The sequence below is a fragment of the Panulirus ornatus genome, chromosome 41, assembly GCF_036320965.1.
Source record: "Panulirus ornatus isolate Po-2019 chromosome 41, ASM3632096v1, whole genome shotgun sequence".
Classification (NCBI taxonomy): domain Eukaryota; kingdom Metazoa; phylum Arthropoda; class Malacostraca; order Decapoda; family Palinuridae; genus Panulirus; species Panulirus ornatus.
In genome coordinates, this window is record NC_092264.1 from 5770599 (window position 1) to 5791798 (window position 21200).

Genomic DNA, 21200 nt, shown 5'->3' on the forward strand with positions numbered 1-21200 from the left:
GTTGCTCTTAGTCAAGTTACACTTGTTGTCTGAACGTGAGCGGCCACTTAAAGCGGCCAAGTGCACCAAATGCCAGGTTAAGGTGCCGGTTCACAGACATGTGTCCAGCTCTACAGGGTACAGTAAGTGGCTCGCATTATAAGTTGTGGTAAGTGGCCAGCATTATAAGGTGTGGTAAGTGGCCAGCATTATAAGGTGTGGTAAGTGGCCAGCATTATAAGTTGTGGTAAGTGGCCAGCATTATAAGCTGTGGTAAGTGGCCAGCATTATAAGGTGTGGTAAGTGGCCAGCATTATAAGCTGTGGTAAGTGGCCAGCATTATAAGGTGTGGTAAGTTGTCAGCATTATAAGGTGTGGTAAGTGGTCAGCATTATAAGGTGTGGTAAGTGGCCAGCATTATAAGGTGTGGTAAGTGGCCAGCATTATAAGCTGTGGTAAGTGGCCAGCATTATAAGGTGTGGTAAGTGGTCAGCATTATAAGGTGTGGTAAGTGGTCAGCATTATAAGGTGTGGTAAGTGGTCAGCATCATAAGCTGTGGTAAGTGGCCAGCATTATATGCTGTGGTAAGTGGCCAGTACTATAAGGTGTGGTAAAGGATCTCACCTTTAACAATAGGATCCATACTGTCAACTGCAGGCTCGTCAAAGACGACTGTCAACATTCACCTGTCAAACCACATATAATAAGGTACAGCAGACTTTCTGGGCAACATATAATAAAGCACAGCAGCACACTCCTTGAGCCAAATACAGTAGGGTACAGCAGGAACCATGAGCCACATACAGGATGGTACAGCAGGAACCATGAGCCACATACAGGATGGTACAGCAGGAACCATGAGCCACATACAGGATGGTACAGCAGGAACCATGAGCCACATACAGGATGGTACAGCAGGAACCATGAGCCACATACAAGATGGTACAGCAGGAACCATGAGCCACATACAGGATGGTACAGCAGGAACCATGAGCCACATACAGTAGGGTACAGTAGAACATCCTGGGATTCTCTGGTCACGTGATACAAGGAAAAGTGTAAGTTACTTTTGACTGTTAATGATGAAACACGTGCGAGAAATGATGCATGCAGATTTCCACACGGCTTTTCAGTAGGAAGCTCACTACATGGATCGAAAAACTGAAAAATAAACTACTCCATGAAACAGAAAACAGTAAGGGATGAGTTACTGAAGTAGAAAATCAGTAAGAAAGGTTCAGGACAACCAAAGCGTCTTCATGGATCATGGAGAGGGAGTGAGGGAGGGAGGGAGTGAGTGAGGGAGGGAGGGAGGAGACGCTAGTGATGGGAGGGTGGCTACAACGTGAGTGGAACAATTACTAGAATCATGTGTTATAACGTGAGGTCCACACGCTACTTCTGACGTCATCGCTGGTCCCAGCACGTCGCTCGTTGCTGGTGTGGTGAGGAGGGGATGATGATGAAGGTAGGCATGACAATAACATCTTTTAATGTGATAGATGGAACGTTAACGAAACCTTAACAGTTATTTTGACGTGTGGCATGGGGGAGATGAGGTCTCAATATCTTCCAATGACTTCCAGCTTTCTCAAAGACTAAATTTCTAATATGAGCGAATGAGGCTTTTTCTTCCGTCTCTTCCTGGTACCACCTCACCAACAAAGGAGAGAGCGAACAAGTACGAGAGAAAAAGAAAGATTACTTGTACAGTGTCCGCCCCCTATAAATTTTCAAAGACGATACACAGATAATGTTTACTGCAGGTACAAGCATATGAAGCTCTCAGGTGAAATCATCTACATCTTGTCGGTGAGATCAATGTTTCTAACCGTGTAAACACAGGAACCCGCCTCCGCGTGCCTCAGGCTGTCTTGAGGGAGGATTTTTTTTTTTTTTTTTTTTTTTTTTTTGCACTTCCTGGCTGCCACTTCATTTAGGGAACTTCGCTTCTAGGGGTTGTGTTTCTTTCACCTGAGCCTCACTATGGTTGGCTCTTGCCTTTCCAGAAGCCCCAATTCTCGCCTGGGGGCTAGAAAACGTGGGTACGCATGATCTCTCTTAAGCGCAATGAGAGGTTAGAACGCACGATCAGATGGCTGCTTCCTGCAACACCTCATCAGTGTCTCGCCTCATTCAGGAGATCAAGACCCTCTGGACCCAAAACATGGACGAAGAATACTTCGTGAACCTTGACAATTCCAGAGTCAACGGTGAGATGACATCGCCTTAGAAAATGTATGTATAGGACCATTTTTCCTTTTTCATGCAGACATAGTATATCTATCTATTCTTGCAGACACAGTATACTTATCTATTCATAATCTTAAATAGTGATAAGAAAGCCACCATCGAAGTGAGTCCGATAGGGAAGTCTGATTTCCATTAAGCACTAAGATAAGAACTGGAATCAGTGAATAAACCTGACCACAGGCAAGGAGAGTTCCAGCGTTGTCTACACTGGTGAGGTGGAGGAGGAGGCCAGTCACTTGGAAGTTACGGGATGTTCCTCGTATTACCGAAAAAAAAAGAAAAAAAAAAAGTCATACACAAGCCCAGGGAAGATCAAGAGATTAGAGGAGAAACCCGATAAAAGTCTGAGGGAATAGTGGAGAAACCTCGGCACTGTCAAGGAAGAGGAAATAACCCAAGTGCTTTCCGTAACATGTTGGTAAAACTCGAGCGTATTCAAGAAAGAGGTGAAGTTACCACAGCTTTATCAGAATGAATGTTAACTGATCTCTGTACTGTCAAGTTATCTATGGAGACCCACCCGAGCCAGTTGGATGGATCAAGGCATACATACTTAAGCAAACCGGCCGCCACTGAGGGACCGGCCACAGAAGAAAGGGTCAGGATACAACAGAAGCCAAACCCATAACAGAGAGCCGGGCTAATGCAGAGTGACATGATCTGATGTAAGAAGATTTGAGCCATCACACAGAGGTCAGAGCAGACGATCTTGAGAGACACCACAGAGGTGACTGGAGAAAGATCTGCACCACCGACTCAAAGATCTGCGCCATCGTATAATGACTTACGTTATGACAGCCGAGTGACCCAAGTTACATCAGAGAAACCTGACGTTATGACAAGAGACATAACTGAGACATGTGACACACAAGAAAGACCTACTCCATAAAAGTTATGAACGTCATCACAGAGACTCTGACTACAGTAGAGACGCTTGAGCATTAACAAAACTTTTGGTGAATGGAGAGAGGAAGTTCAGAACCAATGTAAACAGACTTGGCCTTACTAAACAAGATTCGGTTCATTTTTAATCTTGACGACATAATGGAGAAGCAACGCCTAACCGGCGTTGCTTCATTAACTCGAGCCTCAGGGGACCCAGTACTGGATTCTGCTCCCTCCATTCTGCCACTATATTCTACATTCTGATACTTCTATCCTACACCGAGTAGACTTCCTCATTCATCTATCCTTAATCCTAGTCCATGAAGTCTACTTTCTGGTCCTTCATTCTTTGGTTCCTGCATCCTACACCCTAGTTTCTGCACACCATGTTCTGATCCTTCCATCCTACATCTGGTTTCTGCACACCATGTTCTGATCCTTCCATCCTACATCTGGTTTCTGCACCCTACATCCTAACACTTAATATCTGAAGTCTAAAATTTATACCTTATATCCCTGATCCTGGCCCCCTATGTTCTCATCCTACACCCAGGTTCTCACATCCTACATCCTGGCCTCTGTATGATAGGATACTGTCCCAATAATACATACCTTGATACTCGATATATTTAAGTACATACACGTTACTTCTAGGATCTTATGCTCTACACCTTGCTTTCTCCATCCTCCATCCTGGTTCTTAATTTCTACCTCTGGATTCTTACTCCCTCACCGATGAGCCTCCTACCCATAACGTGCAGTTCGTCCGTTATTCCCCGGTACTACCCACACATCCCTGAACCCTGTGGGGTCGTACTCATGCATCTTGTGTCGTACATCCTGGATCTTGTAATCTAAACCCCTGGCGCTCACACTCTCAAGCCTGAACAAAGAGAAAATACAGTCTACATGTGAGGCAAGATTCCCCAGGTGATGCTGCGGTGATCCCAGAGAGAGACGACGACGATATCGTGTGCTGAGGCGGGCGGGTTGTCCCGCCTCCACGTCTGCATATCATGTATATAATGGGACCCTGACGAATCTGGGCCCGGGTTTAGTGGAGCCTGGGGACAGCGAGCGGTGAAAAGCTCAGAACACCTCGGCAAAAAAAAGAAAAAAAATTATACAGCCCTTACCTACACACGCCTAACCTTAACCCAAATCTTTTTAGATATTTCCTATATCATTCTATATATATATATATATATATATATATATATATATATATATTTCTAAGAAAGATTCCTCGTGTCACAGTGGACCTCTTTTCATGGGCTCCTGCAGCTCAAGGCTGCGCTACAATCAGTAGCAGGAAAATGTGTGGACTCCAGTGCAGTGAAAAGTCTTTGACGAGAACTTGCTTTCAGGGATATAGTCTCGCCAAAGGTGAGTTTTCACTCGCGGTGACACCTCACGTAGGCGGAGTAAGATAACACAGAACTAGTGACTTTTCCCAGCACTACCTGCACGGTGAAGAAATCAAACATGTGCTGCATTACTGCTATGGCCCGGCTGGTATACAGCTAGGTCTTAGCCAGTGTGGTCTGTGTAAAGAGAAGGTAGCTGCAGGGCCTATACTAAAATCAACAAGTCTCAAAATAAAATGTGTGTGGGTGCGTGTGTGTGGAAGGGTATGTGATAGGAGGCGGCTCTGCAGTGCAGAAGGTATTGCTATGAAACGTCTGAAGAGCAGTGTGCAGTGAGCGAGTGAGCCCAGGTGGAAAGGGAGGAATGGATATTACATTCCAAGATCTGTAGCAGCACAGGACATATAGCATTACCAGAACAAAACTTTTTCTGATTAAGAACAATACACGAGGTAGATTTAGGGCTACAAACACACTTAACAGGTTAGAATCATGCCCAAATGAATGACTAATGAAAAGCAACCTATCAAAGAAAAGACGTTGATGAAAGGAAAAAAGAGAAAAGAATCTCGAACTCCAAAATAAAACGTTGGGAAGGAAACAAGATACAAGAATCAACCTTCCAGACGGAACTTGAAGTGGACGAGGGACCTAAACTATTCCTTGTACTCGCATCATAAGGGTCGTGTAAGGGGTCATCCATATATTCTCTCATTCATCACGAATGCTTTAAAATCCGTAAACAACAGGAGCACCCGAGAATACTCATGATCTTTGATGAGCATCACCAACCCGGACCTCCCGCATGAGGAAATAGAGAAGCTTGTGAGACCTTAAATAATGTCACAACTACGAAAGGAGAATAATGTGAAAACTGAAGCCCCTGGATTGCTCACAGACGAAAAAATAACATAAGACACAGAAACTTCACATACCTACACAATCGTCCTAGCCCTGGATTGCTCACATACGAAAAAATAACATGAGACATAGAAACTTCACATACCTACACAATCGTCCTAGATAAATATTCATACAAATACAGACAAAGACAACAGACTGATAAGAGAACGCTGATTTCCTCAATGGCGTTTAACCGCGTAAACTTGAATCATCATGTAATATGGGAGACAGCTTCATAAACACCACACCCTCCCTCCCTCTCTGCATCAAGGACAAAAAAACTTCCACACACACGGAGAGCAGAATCTTCAAGCTCATCCATAGGCACATATCGACCTATCTTCCTAGGGACAAAACAGTGGTGCATGAGATATCTACCTGGCTATTGTGGTTGTGGTTGGACAATGGAGTATTTCCTCCCATTCCACACTTACAGAGGCCGGGACACTTCTTGCGGTATTTCAGGCTTAAGGTTCCATGAATATACTCAGTGTTTATCTTCCTTCAGCCGTATGTGTAGATGACAGGATTCCATAAACAAGAGAGGAAAGATCTGGAAAGATCATCCATTCACTGCGATCATAACAACCTTTCTGAACTTTAGGAAATTTTGTCTCGAAGCGCCAATCGAACCAGACTTTTGAGAAGAAAAATGGTCGACCCGACGGCAATTGAATTACAGTACGAAAACAAAGTGGATGAAAAGTATGATCTAAAACCATCAAACAATGACTCGGGCCTCCTCATCATGCAAGTATGACGAGACAACGATTCCTCCAGACTCCCCAAACTTATGTATCAAGGGATGGTGGTTCGGGGTTTCACTCGGGAGGACAGCTCGAGGTTTCGGAACATAGTTCGAGGTTCCTCATGTCGTATATCAAGGGATGGTGGTTCGGGGTTTCACTCGGGAGGACAGCTCGAGGTTTCGGAACATAGTTCGAAGTTCCTCATGTCGCATATCAAGGAATGGTGTGGTTCGGGGTTTCACTCGGGAGGACAGCTCGAGATTTCGGAACGAAGTTCGAGGTTCCTCATGTCGTATATCAAGGGATGGTGGTTCGGGGCTCCACTCGGGAGGACAGCTCGAGGTTTCGGATCATAGTTCGAGGTTCCTCATGTCCCATTTGTTATGACACAGTTCCGAAGCTCTGCATGATACACGTGTTGTGGGATAGTTCCAAGGCTCTAAATAACACAGTATCTAGACTCACAGTGGTTCAAAAGCTCCCATGATAAACGTAACAAGAAACTATGGTTCGAGGCGGCTATCATACACATGTGACAGGACAGTGGAAGAAAGTCCCCCATGATACGTAAATCATGGGAGCAGAACAAGACCACAGTGCAAGCGCCCTTATGGAAGATTAGTCACGAGAGTGTGACGGAACCGAAGACCCAGCGAGAGAACACCTGTTCCAATGACTTGACTCTGGTCTCTTCAAGCAACATCCATACAACGATATAAGAGGCGAAGTTTAAAAGTGGTATACGTCCACTGAGAACTCAAACTTAATGATTAGTGAAATATCAGAAAACACATTACCTCTACCATAACCCAAATATATCATATGGCCGCTCCATTACACCACATGATATATACATGAAGGCTTACTTTAACGCAAGATTTAAGACCGTACACAAGGAGTGGGTAAGAGGTCTGTGCATTACTGGTATTAAAAGTGTGAGAATGCAGGGTGGTAGCCTCCTCCCACTGACTCTGACTCATGATCTCTGGTGTGATCTGGCAGCACCGAGTATATTCACTTGGTGAACAACTGGGGTGTGGTTGGAGGCTGCCTTCCGTTCATGGTGTGAAGTGCTCAGCACTGTTACCTGCATAGTTACAATCCTGGACCACGAAGCTAATCGCACAACCTAACACAGAGAATGCCTTCTAGTCATCACATGATCACTATTCTTCTTTCCCAGTCCTTGAGGCAAATTCAGGAGAGATATCCCAGCAACAAAAGTACTACTTTCATATTCTTATATTGAACTACGACGGAACACACTACAACGACACTTTAAACTGATACTCCGTTGCCCTACCAATCCCTACAGCAACGCTAGGTGACACAGCTAACCTCACATCCAAGACAGCACGACTGGCCACTGGTGGCCAACTTTCCTTCCACTCGCTGCACATCACATTTAATATGACTCCCACACCTGACTTGCCTATGTACATTATGACTTGTACTCACCTTGGCTAGCGCCACGTACGGGAATTTCTCGAAGGAGAGGCGGTACTCCTCGCCGATGTACCCCTCCCTCTGCCCCTTCAGTATCCGTCCTGCAGTGACGGTGGACACGCCCATGCCGTCACCCACGAAGAGTATGACGTTCTTGGCGTAGCCGTTGGAGGCGCGCCTGGCTGCCAGAATGTCTTCCAGGTGGCTCTTGGCCTGAGCATACCAGTAGGCGCGGTCTGTGGAGAGTGAAGGTGGTTACCTGAGTAGGTGTTTACCTGAGTCTAGGTGGTTACCTGAGTCAAGGTGGTTACCTGCCTTGATTCTTGTTTGTTTATGTCAAGATGTATCATCCTGGGACCATGTGTCCTTCACAGTTGCTATAGACAGTATAGTTAAGGCTATAATAAACATGTTTCAGCGAAAGAACAACAAATAAAGGACAAAAAAAATGCACAAGGAAAATTGATTATTGTCAACATGTTCGCACGAGGAAAATAAGTATTGTTAAAATGTTTATTTACTAAATGTCTTAGATGTGTCTGTACATAATCCGTCAATCCTGGTCTATCAAAACGACTTGAGGATGTGGTAGTTCGTGAGTGCCAAGCATAACATTTCTCTGAGATCGTGTCACTGACTTTTCAGCCCATTCCACACACACACACACACACACACACACACACACACAGCTGTGAAGACCCACACCCTACGTCAACCTCACAACAACACTATCAAAACACCGGTCGAGACCAGGGGGCCACGCTTTCCATAACAGTTATGTTGTCAGCTCTAGAAAAATATACGTTTGTGTGCGTCCCACCTTATCTATCTATCAATCTGTGTGTGTGTGTGTGTGTGTGTGTGTGTGTGTGTGTGTACGACAAAACAGAATATCGTATACATTGACAACACAACTGATACGAAAGAAAAAATATATTTTTCTAGTAGGTGCATTTTGGCTATTCACTGAGCATATGTAGAAACGGCAAAAAAAAGAAGCTAAGAAAACATTGAAAACAGACGGGGAAACACTAAACACGAGGCACAAACAAACATGTTAGATAGGTGGAAGACAGTAAGACAGGCGTCTGACAAATAATTATCATACAGCCATTATATAACACCGACGCAAAGACAGCCAGTACATAACACTGACACAAAGACAGCCAGTATATAACACTGACACAAGACAGCCAGTACATAACACTGACACAAAGACAGCCAGTATATAACACTGACACAAAGACAGCCAGTATATAACACTGACACAAGGACAGCAAGAATACTAAAGTGATAGATAACTAGACAGAGACAGACAGATAGAAAGACACAAGAAAAAAGCCAAGGGCTTACGAGAGGGCCAGGTCCAGGCAGATGGACCCTCACAGCAATAGGACTCGGCAATCAATAAGTCATTAGCGCCGGCACCAGCGGCCTTCACCACTTCAACATTCTTAACTGCAAACCTTGGTAATCTGTCTCACTCGTCGGGATAACTCTCTCCTCCTCCTCTCTCCCCTCCCTCGCTTTTAACTTATATATATATCCTTCATCTTTCTTCTCTCCCCTTTACTTCCTTCTCAATTTTTTCCTTCCTCCATCTCTCTCTGCCTCTCTCTCTGTCTCTTCTCACCCTCCCCCATCCCTTCCTCCCACTCTATCTCCCTATGCATCACATATCTCTCTCTGGAGACGGAAGGATGGAGTGAAAAAGATTGTGATTGATCGGGACCTGAACATGCAGTAGGGTGAAAGGCGTGCAAAGGATTAGAGTGAATTGGAACATGGTATGCAGGGTCGATGTACTGTCAGTAGACTGAACGTGGGAAAACCATGGAAAGGTCTGTGGTGACTGGTTGTGGATATGGGGCTGTGGTTTCGGTGCATTGCATATCACTGCTAGAGAACAGACGCGAGCGAATGCGGCCTTTCATCGTCTGTTCCTAGCGCTGCTTCGCTAGCGCAGGAAAGGAGGAACAGGTATGGTGGCGGATTCGGGTGAGAAACGGCAGAAGTTGGTGACCGAGGGTGGAAAAGTGTGTGAAAGCAGATAGTCGAGTGAATATGAATTAAAGCAAGGTTATATATATATATATATATATATATATATATATATATATATATATATATATATATATATATATATATATATATGGGTTTATATAATTTCCCTAACACCTGATGAGCTGCGTACTTCAAAAGATTCAGAAAAAAGCTATTAACACGATGACACAGCAAACAAAATACATAAACACTAAAATGATGACACAGCAAACAAAATACATAAACACTAAAATGATGACACAGCAAACAAGACATAAGGAACAGTGAAAACGATGGCGCAACAAACAATGCATAAATAAATATAGTTTATCATGCACTGCTAACAGTTCCATCAGACACATGCAGAAACCGGACTCCAAAAGCCTTAACGAACGGTTAATTATCCTAACGACATTATCCCTCTCTATCCTCGTTAACCTTAAGCTCTTCTCGAATTACCACAGATCTTATTAAACATCTGTCAATGGACGAGTGATTCAAGGGGGGAAAAAACGAGTTCCAAAGAGGAACAGAGACGGTTGGATGGAAGTTGTTCACTGGTGCGGAGTACAGCTGCTGGCTGAACAGTGGCCGGTTTCCTCCCACATATAGATATGCCAGCGTCAGCATGACAAAGGTGATGATTTAACCAAACTTGCACTTAGTAAAGGTGATACTGAAAACAACATTGTTCCTTAATAAGAAGTCTCACAACTGTCATTAGAAAGAAGCCAACAGACTTCTTTGCAACACGATGACGAGTTCAGATAAGCACGAGAGGCATTTAGCATCACAGTAAAATGTGTGAAGAAAAATGTATATATAGAAAGTAATAAGATCAGTAGATCACAAGGCACTAAGGGCGTTTTGGCCTATCTCGAGATGTTAAACATGGGAACTGCTAAGTTTGTGGCCAAAGATCTGGACTCAAACTAGAACACTATGTACTGAAATGTGAAAAAATATGAGCTTTCTAGGGATAGATCTACATAAACCCTGCAAGAAATGTCACAACACCCTATTGTTAATAACAATACGAGAACTGTTAAGTTTGTATTCACTTTTTTCCATTTAGCCGGTAATACTTACCATATGCAGCTATGTAATGCAGGTACTGAAACATACAGTGAATCAACTTTGTAACGTCTGACTGACTGATTCCCTTTGTGACGTCTGTAATCTTTTCACGCTAACGCTCTCAGGATGAGCATGGGGTGCACTCAAGTGGGAGTTACCAACCACAGATAAAGAAATAATGCTGCCCATCTCCCATCCACTGTCAGGCCTACCCGATCATCACGGTGGGAGTATTGAGTAACCCTCAGGTACATGCCTCTCTCTCTCTCTCTCTCTCTCTCTCTCTCTCTCTCTCTCTCTCTCTCTCCCACAAACCAGCCACCCCCTAAAATCATCAACCACGACCCACATCTACCAACCATCGCTGTACTTATCACCTACCATGCCTTATCGCCCTAACCCACAACTACCAACCAAGCCTCACCGCCACGTCCCACAACCAGCAGCCAAGCCTCACCGCCACATCCCACACCCAGCAGCCAAGCCTTACCGCCACGTCCCACGACCAGCAGCCAAGCCTCACCGCCACAGCCCACACCCAGCAGCCAAGCCTCACCGCCACAGCCCACACCCAGCAGCCAAGCCTCACCACCAGCCAGCCACCTCGCACTACATACCACAGACTTGCTACGCTGTGATATGCACGCCACAGCAATGCTTGCGTCCCCTTCCCATACACAAATCACAGCCACTGTGTGCTCCACGCCCTTACATACTCGCCTGATTTCCCCCTCTTACACACGCACACCACACGCCTCTTCCTCCAACCGCAAACAACCACAACTGTTATCAGAGACCCACACTTGCCACAACCCTCACACAGTGCCACAACCCGCCCCAACAACCACCTAAACCACAACATGAAGTCAGTGTAAACTGTGCTCAATACCGACGATCAAACACTGAAAAAAAAAATGCATTTCAATACGTATCACAAGTCGCTAAAGACACGAGGATATTTGTTCTTCGAAACCATAAAATCAAGGAATATTTCAACTGTATTTTCTAAAATCATTCAATGAAAAAAGTTGAATTATTAATTATATCGAGTTCTCATGAGGATCACAGTAACATGACAAGACAGAATGAGTAATAACTCGCCCAGCCACCAAAGCCTTGATGGCAACTTTGTGGTCACGTTACACAGTAAACTTAGCGCAACACATAAAGTGTGTAACTTAAACGCGCAAGCCGAACTGACAGAACATGAGACAACATATCAACTTAATGATTACTAAATACTTCAGTGATCAGGACAAGATGGCTCATCAATTTACAGAAGAGGATAATATGTCACATAACAACAGAGTCTGACTTCGACAAAAAAAAGTCATATGAATAACAGAAAACGGTAGTACACACTGGATGACGACAAAAAATGTCCAGTGGATCACGGGAAGAGACATTGTACAGCTTCACATGACAGCAGAACTTGCTGGTTAACAGACTGGAAATAGTCGCATGGATAATAGAAATAGAAAACATAAAATGAGACCATTGGCTAAGACTTGTTTAGGAGAATCTCCTGGCTCACAAAATTCAATAAACCAGTGAATGAAATAAAAAGTCATGTCTAACAATATAAATTATGAATGGGATAAAACAAAAACCCACTCCATTTATGAGCAAAATATAAAACACCACTGGTTAAGAGGATAAAGCAGAATAATAAATAACAGAGTCCATTATTGAGCTTAGGGGATATAACATAGTCTGGTGTTCAACTATTGGTCAACAGGGTGATGGAGAGTCCACAAGTTAGCAGAACAAAACTATTCGTTAACGACCCGAATGAAGTAAAATGAGCAAACGAAGAGAATGACATCATAATGGCTGAACACGTTGATGGATCCATTATCTTACGAAACACAAGTCCAGTGACAAAATAGACACCGACCCCGAGTGTAAAATTAAATGAATTACCAAACAAGGAAGAGTTATAATGCCAAGTAGACCAACAGTATTCCGTAAAGTCGAGAAGAGGAAATTAAAGTAAGGATTAACGGCGACAAAACCATCTGTGAACCGATAGATTAGAATCCAGTAACTAACCGATTTCGCAAAGTGTAATGACAGTCTCCACAGTTCCAGAACCTTCCCCATAAATTACGTTACAGATTGAACCACCAGTGACAGAGCAGAGAGAGTCTCCAATAACAAAAGAAGTACCACCAGTGACAGAGGAGAGAGAGTCTCCAATAACAAAAGAAGTACCACCAGTGACAGAGCAGAGAGAGTCTCCAATAACAAAAGAAGTAAGTCCGCATTAACAAAAGGCAGTTGGTAAAATAGCAAAATACATTTCAACAGTCGTAAATAACGAAACTCCAAAAGAGTATGATCGAAAATCCACAATAACCCCGATACGCGAGTGTCCAGTTCTTAAGAACATCATCTTAACATTATAAGCTTGAAACTAAAGGGAACAGACTAAACAAAGAAAAAACAAGTCCAAGGAAAGTGTCACACAAAAAAAAGATATCAGGTAAAAATCTCTCGTCTCAAATTCTCGCCACACTCAGCTGTATTCCAAAGACCTTTAAAGTCACTTGGAAATCTTAGGATGAAGACGATGGGGAAGTATTTTCCACACCCATAACACATCTAATGATCAAATTGGAGTTACAGCAGGTTACCAGGTTAAACTGAACACACCAAAAGACTAACCAATGTTCTTGAAGAGATATCAAAGGTTTAGAAGAGAATACACGATAAGCAAAAACATGCAAGGAAACATGACGGAAAAAATAAGAAATTTCGCTTTTTCTTGTGATATGATGATGATCAACGCTACGACCCTTGGGTAAGATGACCTGACATCTGACCAGATGCCAACCTCAACACAGGACAGTCTAGTCAAGGGAGGTATGACACTGTGGACGGCCTCTGTCTCATGTGTGCATGACCACACCTCGGCTCTGAGGACAGACATAAACACCAGTATTATCAACCACAGTTCAACACGAAGTTCCAGCCAGTGACGCTGATGGCGCACCTTAAGCTATAATCGTCCTGTGTTACTGCGTCCCGCACTCACGGTAAATACTGCGAGGTCCACAAGTTCTGCGAGACAAATGACGCACTCGAGAAAGACAAGTAGTGCTGAGTGTCACGGACGTGAGGGGGAGGAAACATCACAGCTGAGTGTCACAGACGTGAGGAGGAGACATTACAGCTGAGTGTCACGGACGTGAAGAGGAGACATCACAGCTGAGTGTCACGACGTGAAGAGGAGACATCACAGCTGAGTGTCACAGACGTGAGGAGGAGACATCACAGCTGAGTGTCACGGACGTGAGGAAGAGGAGACATCACAGCTGAGTGTCACAGACATGAGGAGGAGACATTACAGCTGAGTGAAGAATCACGTAGTGGCGATGATTGATTTTTCCCCGGCAGTAAAACTATTTGTTAAAGAAAATGGACGAGTGAAATCTTCCAGACCAGCTGCCCCACAGTCACCCCTCAGCCCCACGCCCATCCCACCCCAGCAGCCACATCGTAACACAACCCCCCCTTCCCCCCAGCACAACAGCCCCACCATCCGACGTGGGAGTGTCTGTGGGTGTGCCAGGCCAGGTCACACACACTGACCTACCTATACACCCCACCTACAACTCACTCCTAAACAGAACCCATCAGAACCTCCTCTTAACATCTTATTATAAAGTTTTTTCAGTGCTCGAGTCCCCGTTACTGGACTGAAACGCAACAAAACTTTAACACCAATAACCAGCCACTGACGACTGCAATATACTTAAAAAAAAAGAAATTCCTAGGAATCACGTACACATGTTCATAAATTCCAGGACAATTTACTAGGAATGACTGTCTTGTAAATGTGTTTGAAAGCCATTTTTCAGAGTTAATTGTCATCCTTGACTCGTTAGCGTGTGCCTCTCTCACGGAAAGATCACCACATTTCTTGATTATGTGATTCATTTCGCGGGCTGAAAAGCGTCTTCAGTCACGGGATAATGTAAAGTCTCTTGATTCTGTTACTGTCCACCAGTCTCTTCCTGCTCTCATCTCCTGAGTCTTCGTCGACACAAGACACCTGGACTTCCTGCACCTGAACTACAGAATGTCCAACACAGCCATCATGCATCTCAGCCTCAGTTATCCCTTCCCCAGTCTGGTCTTTCTCCTCATTCATTACACAACACGAGCAACTAGACATGGTACAGTCAAGGGCTGCAAGGATGTCCTCGAACCCTCTTCCACCACTGATAATGAGGCACTGAACGCCCCGACTCCCCTGATTTTTTTTCGTGGTCGTCACCTGGTGTACCTACCCACTACCATCATATCCTGCCACCTGAGATCCCCCGTCCCCTGGGCAACAGTTCACCAGCATAACCACGTCGAACACATGTGAGCTTATGCGGATCACTTAAGAGCATCCTCGGCCAAGTCTGATCCAATTCTTGTCACACTGAAAAAATAATTTCCCCCGAGTGATCACCATCATTACTGCCCCCCCAGCATGCTTCACTCAGCCGTGTAGATCACTATCATTAATATGACGACAATGTGAAATATTCTCCCGTATTAACATCACAGCTCCCCCTCACCTACCTACCTACCTACCCTCCCGTATACGATGATCAGGACATAAACTTACAATAGAAAACCTGACATGATCAACCTGTGATCATGAGGATGTGTGGTAATGCTGAGGTATCACTTCATGTGGGGGGGAACAAAATTGTTCTAGGTACTCATACCTACACAGCAGATGCCTCGCCATCTTAGATCACACCACAAAAGCAGAACATTCTCCTATAAAGCTATGTGATGACAGTTTACTACATACACACAACCTCCATTCAACGCCAGTCATCACCAACAGTCTACGGTCTATCACCCTACAACACTTAGACACAACCACCACACAACATTCTAAAAATCATAAGCCCAAAACCTATCATTTGACAACTTCGCAACCTGTCCCCAATACTTCCAGTAATATTCTGACACCTACAACACACGCACACACTGTATATTTCCCCTGCGCGTCCCAGGTCACTGGCAGCCTCAAGCCCTTCTCTTCCTTTATCATAAAACTTGGACCATTACTCAGCATAGGCGACAAAGGCTTGGTCTGACGAAGACCCCTGTATTGACCTCTTAGATCCTCCTGCGGTACCGGAGAACAGGATGTGCATGATGGCCTTCGCAATAAATCCAGCGGTGTTGGCGGGCAAAAATGATAAACAAATGAATAAATATACTGGATAACAAAATGCCCCGCGGTCTTGATGTGTTACTGTCATGAACATGGGACAGAATTTCCGCGGTATCTTTCTCGACGCGAGTGACAGAAATTTGGCAGAGAAAGTTGGTCAAATCTGTTGTGCATTTGTTCGTATGATTATGGGAAGACAAAACTACTCTTCACCAGATCAATCGACTTTTTTTGATGACATTGTTGTAACTACTTATTACAAGACGAGTACCCAACACGGCTCCATAATGGGTCGTCATAATAATTCAATTCTGCTTTCATTGTTAACAAATTCAATTAAACTGAATAATTAGCAACAATTATGATTATTATTTCATTCAAATTAATTACAGCCTAACATACTGGGCTCAGATAATACCCTCGACACCGTCGCCAGGGACAGCCCCCTACCCCACCCAACCATCAGGGCCAACAGTTTTGTTCTCTCTCTCTCTCTCTCTCTCTCTCTCTCTCTCTCCTTTCCCACTACACCCTCCATGAGCCAGCACCCTCTCTTTCCATCACCCACACGCCCAAACCTTTACTCCCCCAGCCATCCTAGGGTCCACACTATCTCCCACCCACCGCTCGCACGCCCACACATCCCCCTCCGTACGCACGCCTACATTTCCTCTCCACAAACACCTCTTGGCCCACACAGTTGCCCATTATTGTTCAGACCTGAACACTTCTCGAGCAATTACCTAACATCAAGAAGCCGACCCACCACCTTAGTACCGGTAGTCCTACAATGAAAGTGGTTCATGTACACAAATCATATGATCGCCTGATCATGAAGGACACGACACATCGTGATCATATATGTATCTATCTATCATACCTACCTCTCTCTCTCTCTCTCTCTCTCTCTCTCTCTCTCTATATATATATATATATATATATATATATATATATATATATATACTATCCCTGGGGATAGGGGAGAGAGAATGCTTCTCAAGTGTTCCCTGCGTGTCGTAGAAGGCGACTAAAAGGGGAGGGAGCGGGGGGGCTGGAAATCCTCCCCTCTCGTTTTTTTTTTTTTTTTTTAATTTTCCAAAAGATGGAACAGAGAACGAGGCCAGGTGAGGATATTCCCTCAGAGGCCCAGTCCTCTGTTCTTAACGCTACCTTGCTAACGCGGGAAATGGCGAATAGTTTGAAAGAAAAAAAAAAAAAGAAAATATAAATATATATGGGAGTCTGTTCTCTCTCTGTCCTTCCTGCCAAGGAAATCCTGTGGCTGGACAACATCTGGGGGGCTCAGGTGGACTTGATCATTCGTGAGACGAGTTTTATTGGATATCGGCTTTTTAAGCTGCAGCCAATCATCGTGGAGGTAATGGACCCACATCGTTAGAATAGGGGTGGTCGTGGAGCTGATGATTAAAAATAGGATATTTCGGGAAGTTCCTTACATCACTTCTACCTCACACAGTGACCCCGCACATATGTAACGACTTACGGCTCTTGCTGAACATGAGACTCATTCATCACCCCTGGTTTGAGAAGGTTGTCCTAGCTGGGTATTCCAGGAATGGACGAACTTAAGCAGAGTGGATCGAAGATGTGAAACTGGATCATACCTTGGGGTAACTTTACTATCCTGATGGCTCGCAAAATGTCTTCAAATATTCATGTGTATCATACTCTCACACAAAATAATGAAATAAGACTACCATCTTATATTTCGCTTTGATTCAAACAGATGCACTCAAGTCAATTCCCCACACAACAATATAATTCTATTAGTCAGTAATTTACCAAAACGTACCTTCCGTTGTTTGTTTTAACTCTTCTCCAAACTAATGTAATAAATTTTGTCAAAACAGTATATAGAGCGGTAATTAATTTAATCTTCTGCCGTCCGTGCTCAACATCATGAGTAGAGTTACAAACATAATTTGTTTCCACGAGCGGCGGGAAGGCAGCTTCAATCTAATAAATTCTAAATTTCAATATAATGTACGTTCATCCAGGGGTGTTCATCGAGAACATAATGTACGTTCATCCAGGGTGTTGATGGAGGACATATTGTATATTCATCCAGGGTGTTGATGGAGGACATATTGTATGTTCATCCAGGGTGTGGATAGAGGACATATTGTATGTTCATCCAGGGTGTGGATGGAGGACATAATGTACGTTCATCCAGGGGTGTTCATCGAGAACATAATGTACGTTCATCCAGGGGTGTTCATCGAGAACATAATGTACGTTCATCCAGGGTGTTGATGGAGGACATATTGTATATTCATCCAGGGTGTTGATGGAGGACATATTGTATGTTCATCCAGGGTGTGGATGGAGGACATAATGTACGTTCATCCAGGGGTGTTCATCGAGAACATAATGTACGTTCATCCAGGGGTGTTCATCGAGAACATAATGTACGTTCAACCACGTTGTGGATGGAGGACATAATGTACGTTCATCCAGGGGTGTTCATCGAGAACATAATGTACATTCATCCAGGTCGTGGATGAATACATAAGTAAAATGTTATGATAATACAGCCGAGGGCTTTTATATACTATGAACACCAAGGCTTATTATCCCAGTGCAAGATGAGACAGGTGAGGAGATACTGTGGAAACACACAGATCGTCCCCAACATCCATGTTGTCACACACACGCAACGTTCCATGGGAAGCCACTGTCGTATTCATCCTCCAAATTTCATAGCGATCGGTTCACATGCAAAGATACGACACCCACTTGTAACTTTAGTAAAGGAGGCAAGAATCATAGCAAACATAATATGTCTTCCAGCCTCCTGAGGACGCAGTGAGGGGAGCAGCAACACATCTCGCGGGTTTGCCAGCATCTGACACATACTCGAGGGCTACAGTCAACTGGTGTGGCCAATGACGACCACGATCCACGTCTCGCGTCACACGCTCTCGATGGTATGTGGTAACGCGGCGTAACCATGTCAGCGCGGAAGGTCAAAGTTTCTTCCATGAAACTTTCGTCGACTGATCGTATTTCATCAAAAGCAGAAAGCCTTCGCAGTCAACATGTTTCTAAGAAACAAATCATCCCTTTTCTTGAGAAATGTTCAGCAACAGGAGAAATGTCTCAAACAAATCGCCAGAGGGAAAATCTGTAAGCAAAACTCCAGGAAGTATCAAAGATGTAAAACGAGTGGATTGAAACATTTACCACAGTGAAAGGTTGACTTTCCCCCACACAGATGGTGGGGAGACTGAAGCACTCACATTCTACATTCTCAATGATCTAAAGTAAATTATCTCCTACCCTAATCACCCATATTCCTGACCACTGTGACCACTCTCCTAATTCTAAAAGTTCTTCACCTCCGATCCTTCGCCCTATAACTACACAATATCGCCCACAATTGGTTCATCTGGCCACAATCTAATAAATGTATCTATTATAACGGTAACTCCCCCTCCACCAGCCCCCTGTGAACGTAAATACTGACAACTCAGCATAGCTAAGTCAGCCTTTAAGAAAGTGGGAGTCCTGTTTGGGTGTCGAAACTTCTTTTTTCCTTCCGAACAGTTGCTGTGTTGATACCAGTTCTGCAACCATATTCGACAGAGTCGAGTCGAAAGCGGTCCGACTTATCAACTCTCCCAGTCTAGCCTCAAAACTTGACTCTCCTGCACTACTCCATAATGTTGGTTCACTTTTCCCCTCTTCTATAGGTATTACTTTGCTTTTTGCCTCCAAGAGATGACTCTTTGTGTGCCCCCATCAGTAGTCAGACCATGCAATACCCGGCAAGCCGCTGCATTACATGATGACTGTGTGGCCCGTTGGTTAAGCAAAGGTGGGCCGTGTTGATAACCGTTTCTCTTGCTGCACGTCATAGCTTTAGAACCCCATTCTCTCACGTCTCTGACCAATAACTAAGACCAGGAACTTTTTAACAGACAGGTTTTCAACGTCCTCCAAATATTTGTAAACGCTTTCCTCTGTCTTCTATTTCCCTTTCATTAACCTCTCCATATTCAAATCAAGTCTCGGCATTGATCTGGACTTATCAAGACTGGAACATCAAACGAAAAACAAAGTCTTGAAACTGAAAAAACTTTTCCGCTTCTCACAGTTTCTAAAACATTTCTGTTGTACGAGACACTTGACAAGAAACATCTGGGTGTGGAGGTCTACTGCCTCTGTAAATCAATTACGGCCGAGAATTTTCTGAAAACAAGCAAGCTGGCCAGTGTGAGACCACACCAATTTATGTCCAGATTTACAAAGATGTATGGCTGGATTTAAGTAAAAATGCGGTGTATTTGTACGTGTATATATCAACGTGCACATGCGTATGTATATTTAAGTATTCAGACGACTATATACGAGAGCGAACGTATTCCTTTATGTACTCGTGCGTAAACTAATCCAAGTGTTTCCTCAAACAGTGGCGCCTTTCATCGCCCAAATTGCCTCTTCAGGTTATTTTCTGTAAGATGCCGTTCTAAATACGTTAACATTATATCCATGCGTCTTTACTGGTCCTGAAAAATGTCTGGCAGAAGCCTTCCCATAAGTCTGCTCAGATATACAGCAGCTCAGGCGTGACGCGTGGAATTTTATCAAGCAGGAACGTCAGGGGAAGCAGGGAGGAACAGCTGGGGATCGGCCAGCAGAGGAGGAACAGCAGGAACTGGCCAGCAGAGGAGGAACAGCTGGGAACTGGCCAGCAGAGGAGGAACAGTAGGGACTGGCCAGCAGAGGAGGAACAGCAGGGACTGGCCAGCAGAGGAGGAACAGTAGGGACTGGGCCAGCAGAGGAGGAACAGCAGGGACTGGCCAGCAGAGGAGGAGCAGTAGGGACTGGCCAGCAGAGGAGGAACAGTAGGAACTGGGCCAGCAGAGGAGGAACAGTAGGAACTGGCCAGCAGAGGAGGAACAGTAGGAACTGGCCAGCAGAGGAGGAACAGCAGGAACTGGGCCAGCAGAGGAGGAGCAGTAGGGACTGGCCAGCAGAGGAGGAACAGTAGGGACTGAGGCAGCCGAGGAGGAACAGTAGGGACTGAGGCAGCCATGGAGAAACAGCAGGCACTGAGAACCTTCGCGAAGAAAACAATGATGATGATGATGATGATCATGGAGAAGGGAAAGAAGAAAGATAAACAAGGGAAAGAGGAGGAGACGAAAACACAGGAGCAGAGGAACAAAAACGAAGCACAAAACAGAAAATGTATATGAGATGGGAAGTGGTTGGTGAGATGCTGAGCAAGAATAACAAGAACATAAAACTAGAAACAAGAAAGAGAACAACTATACAGAAAAAT

At 44.3% G+C, this 21200-nt stretch overlaps 1 protein-coding gene across 3 annotated transcripts in view; it reads right to left on the minus strand.

Moving 5' to 3' along the window:
- Positions 1–21200, minus strand: part of LOC139761640 (alkaline phosphatase-like) — a 656491-nt gene that overhangs the window by 252918 nt on the left and 382373 nt on the right. For all 3 annotated transcript variants that reach the window (XM_071685927.1, XM_071685926.1, XM_071685925.1), the window contains one exon: positions 7596–7819. In XM_071685927.1, coding sequence (XP_071542028.1) covers positions 7596–7819 — 224 coding nt within the window. The remainder of the gene's footprint in view (positions 1–7595; positions 7820–21200) is intronic.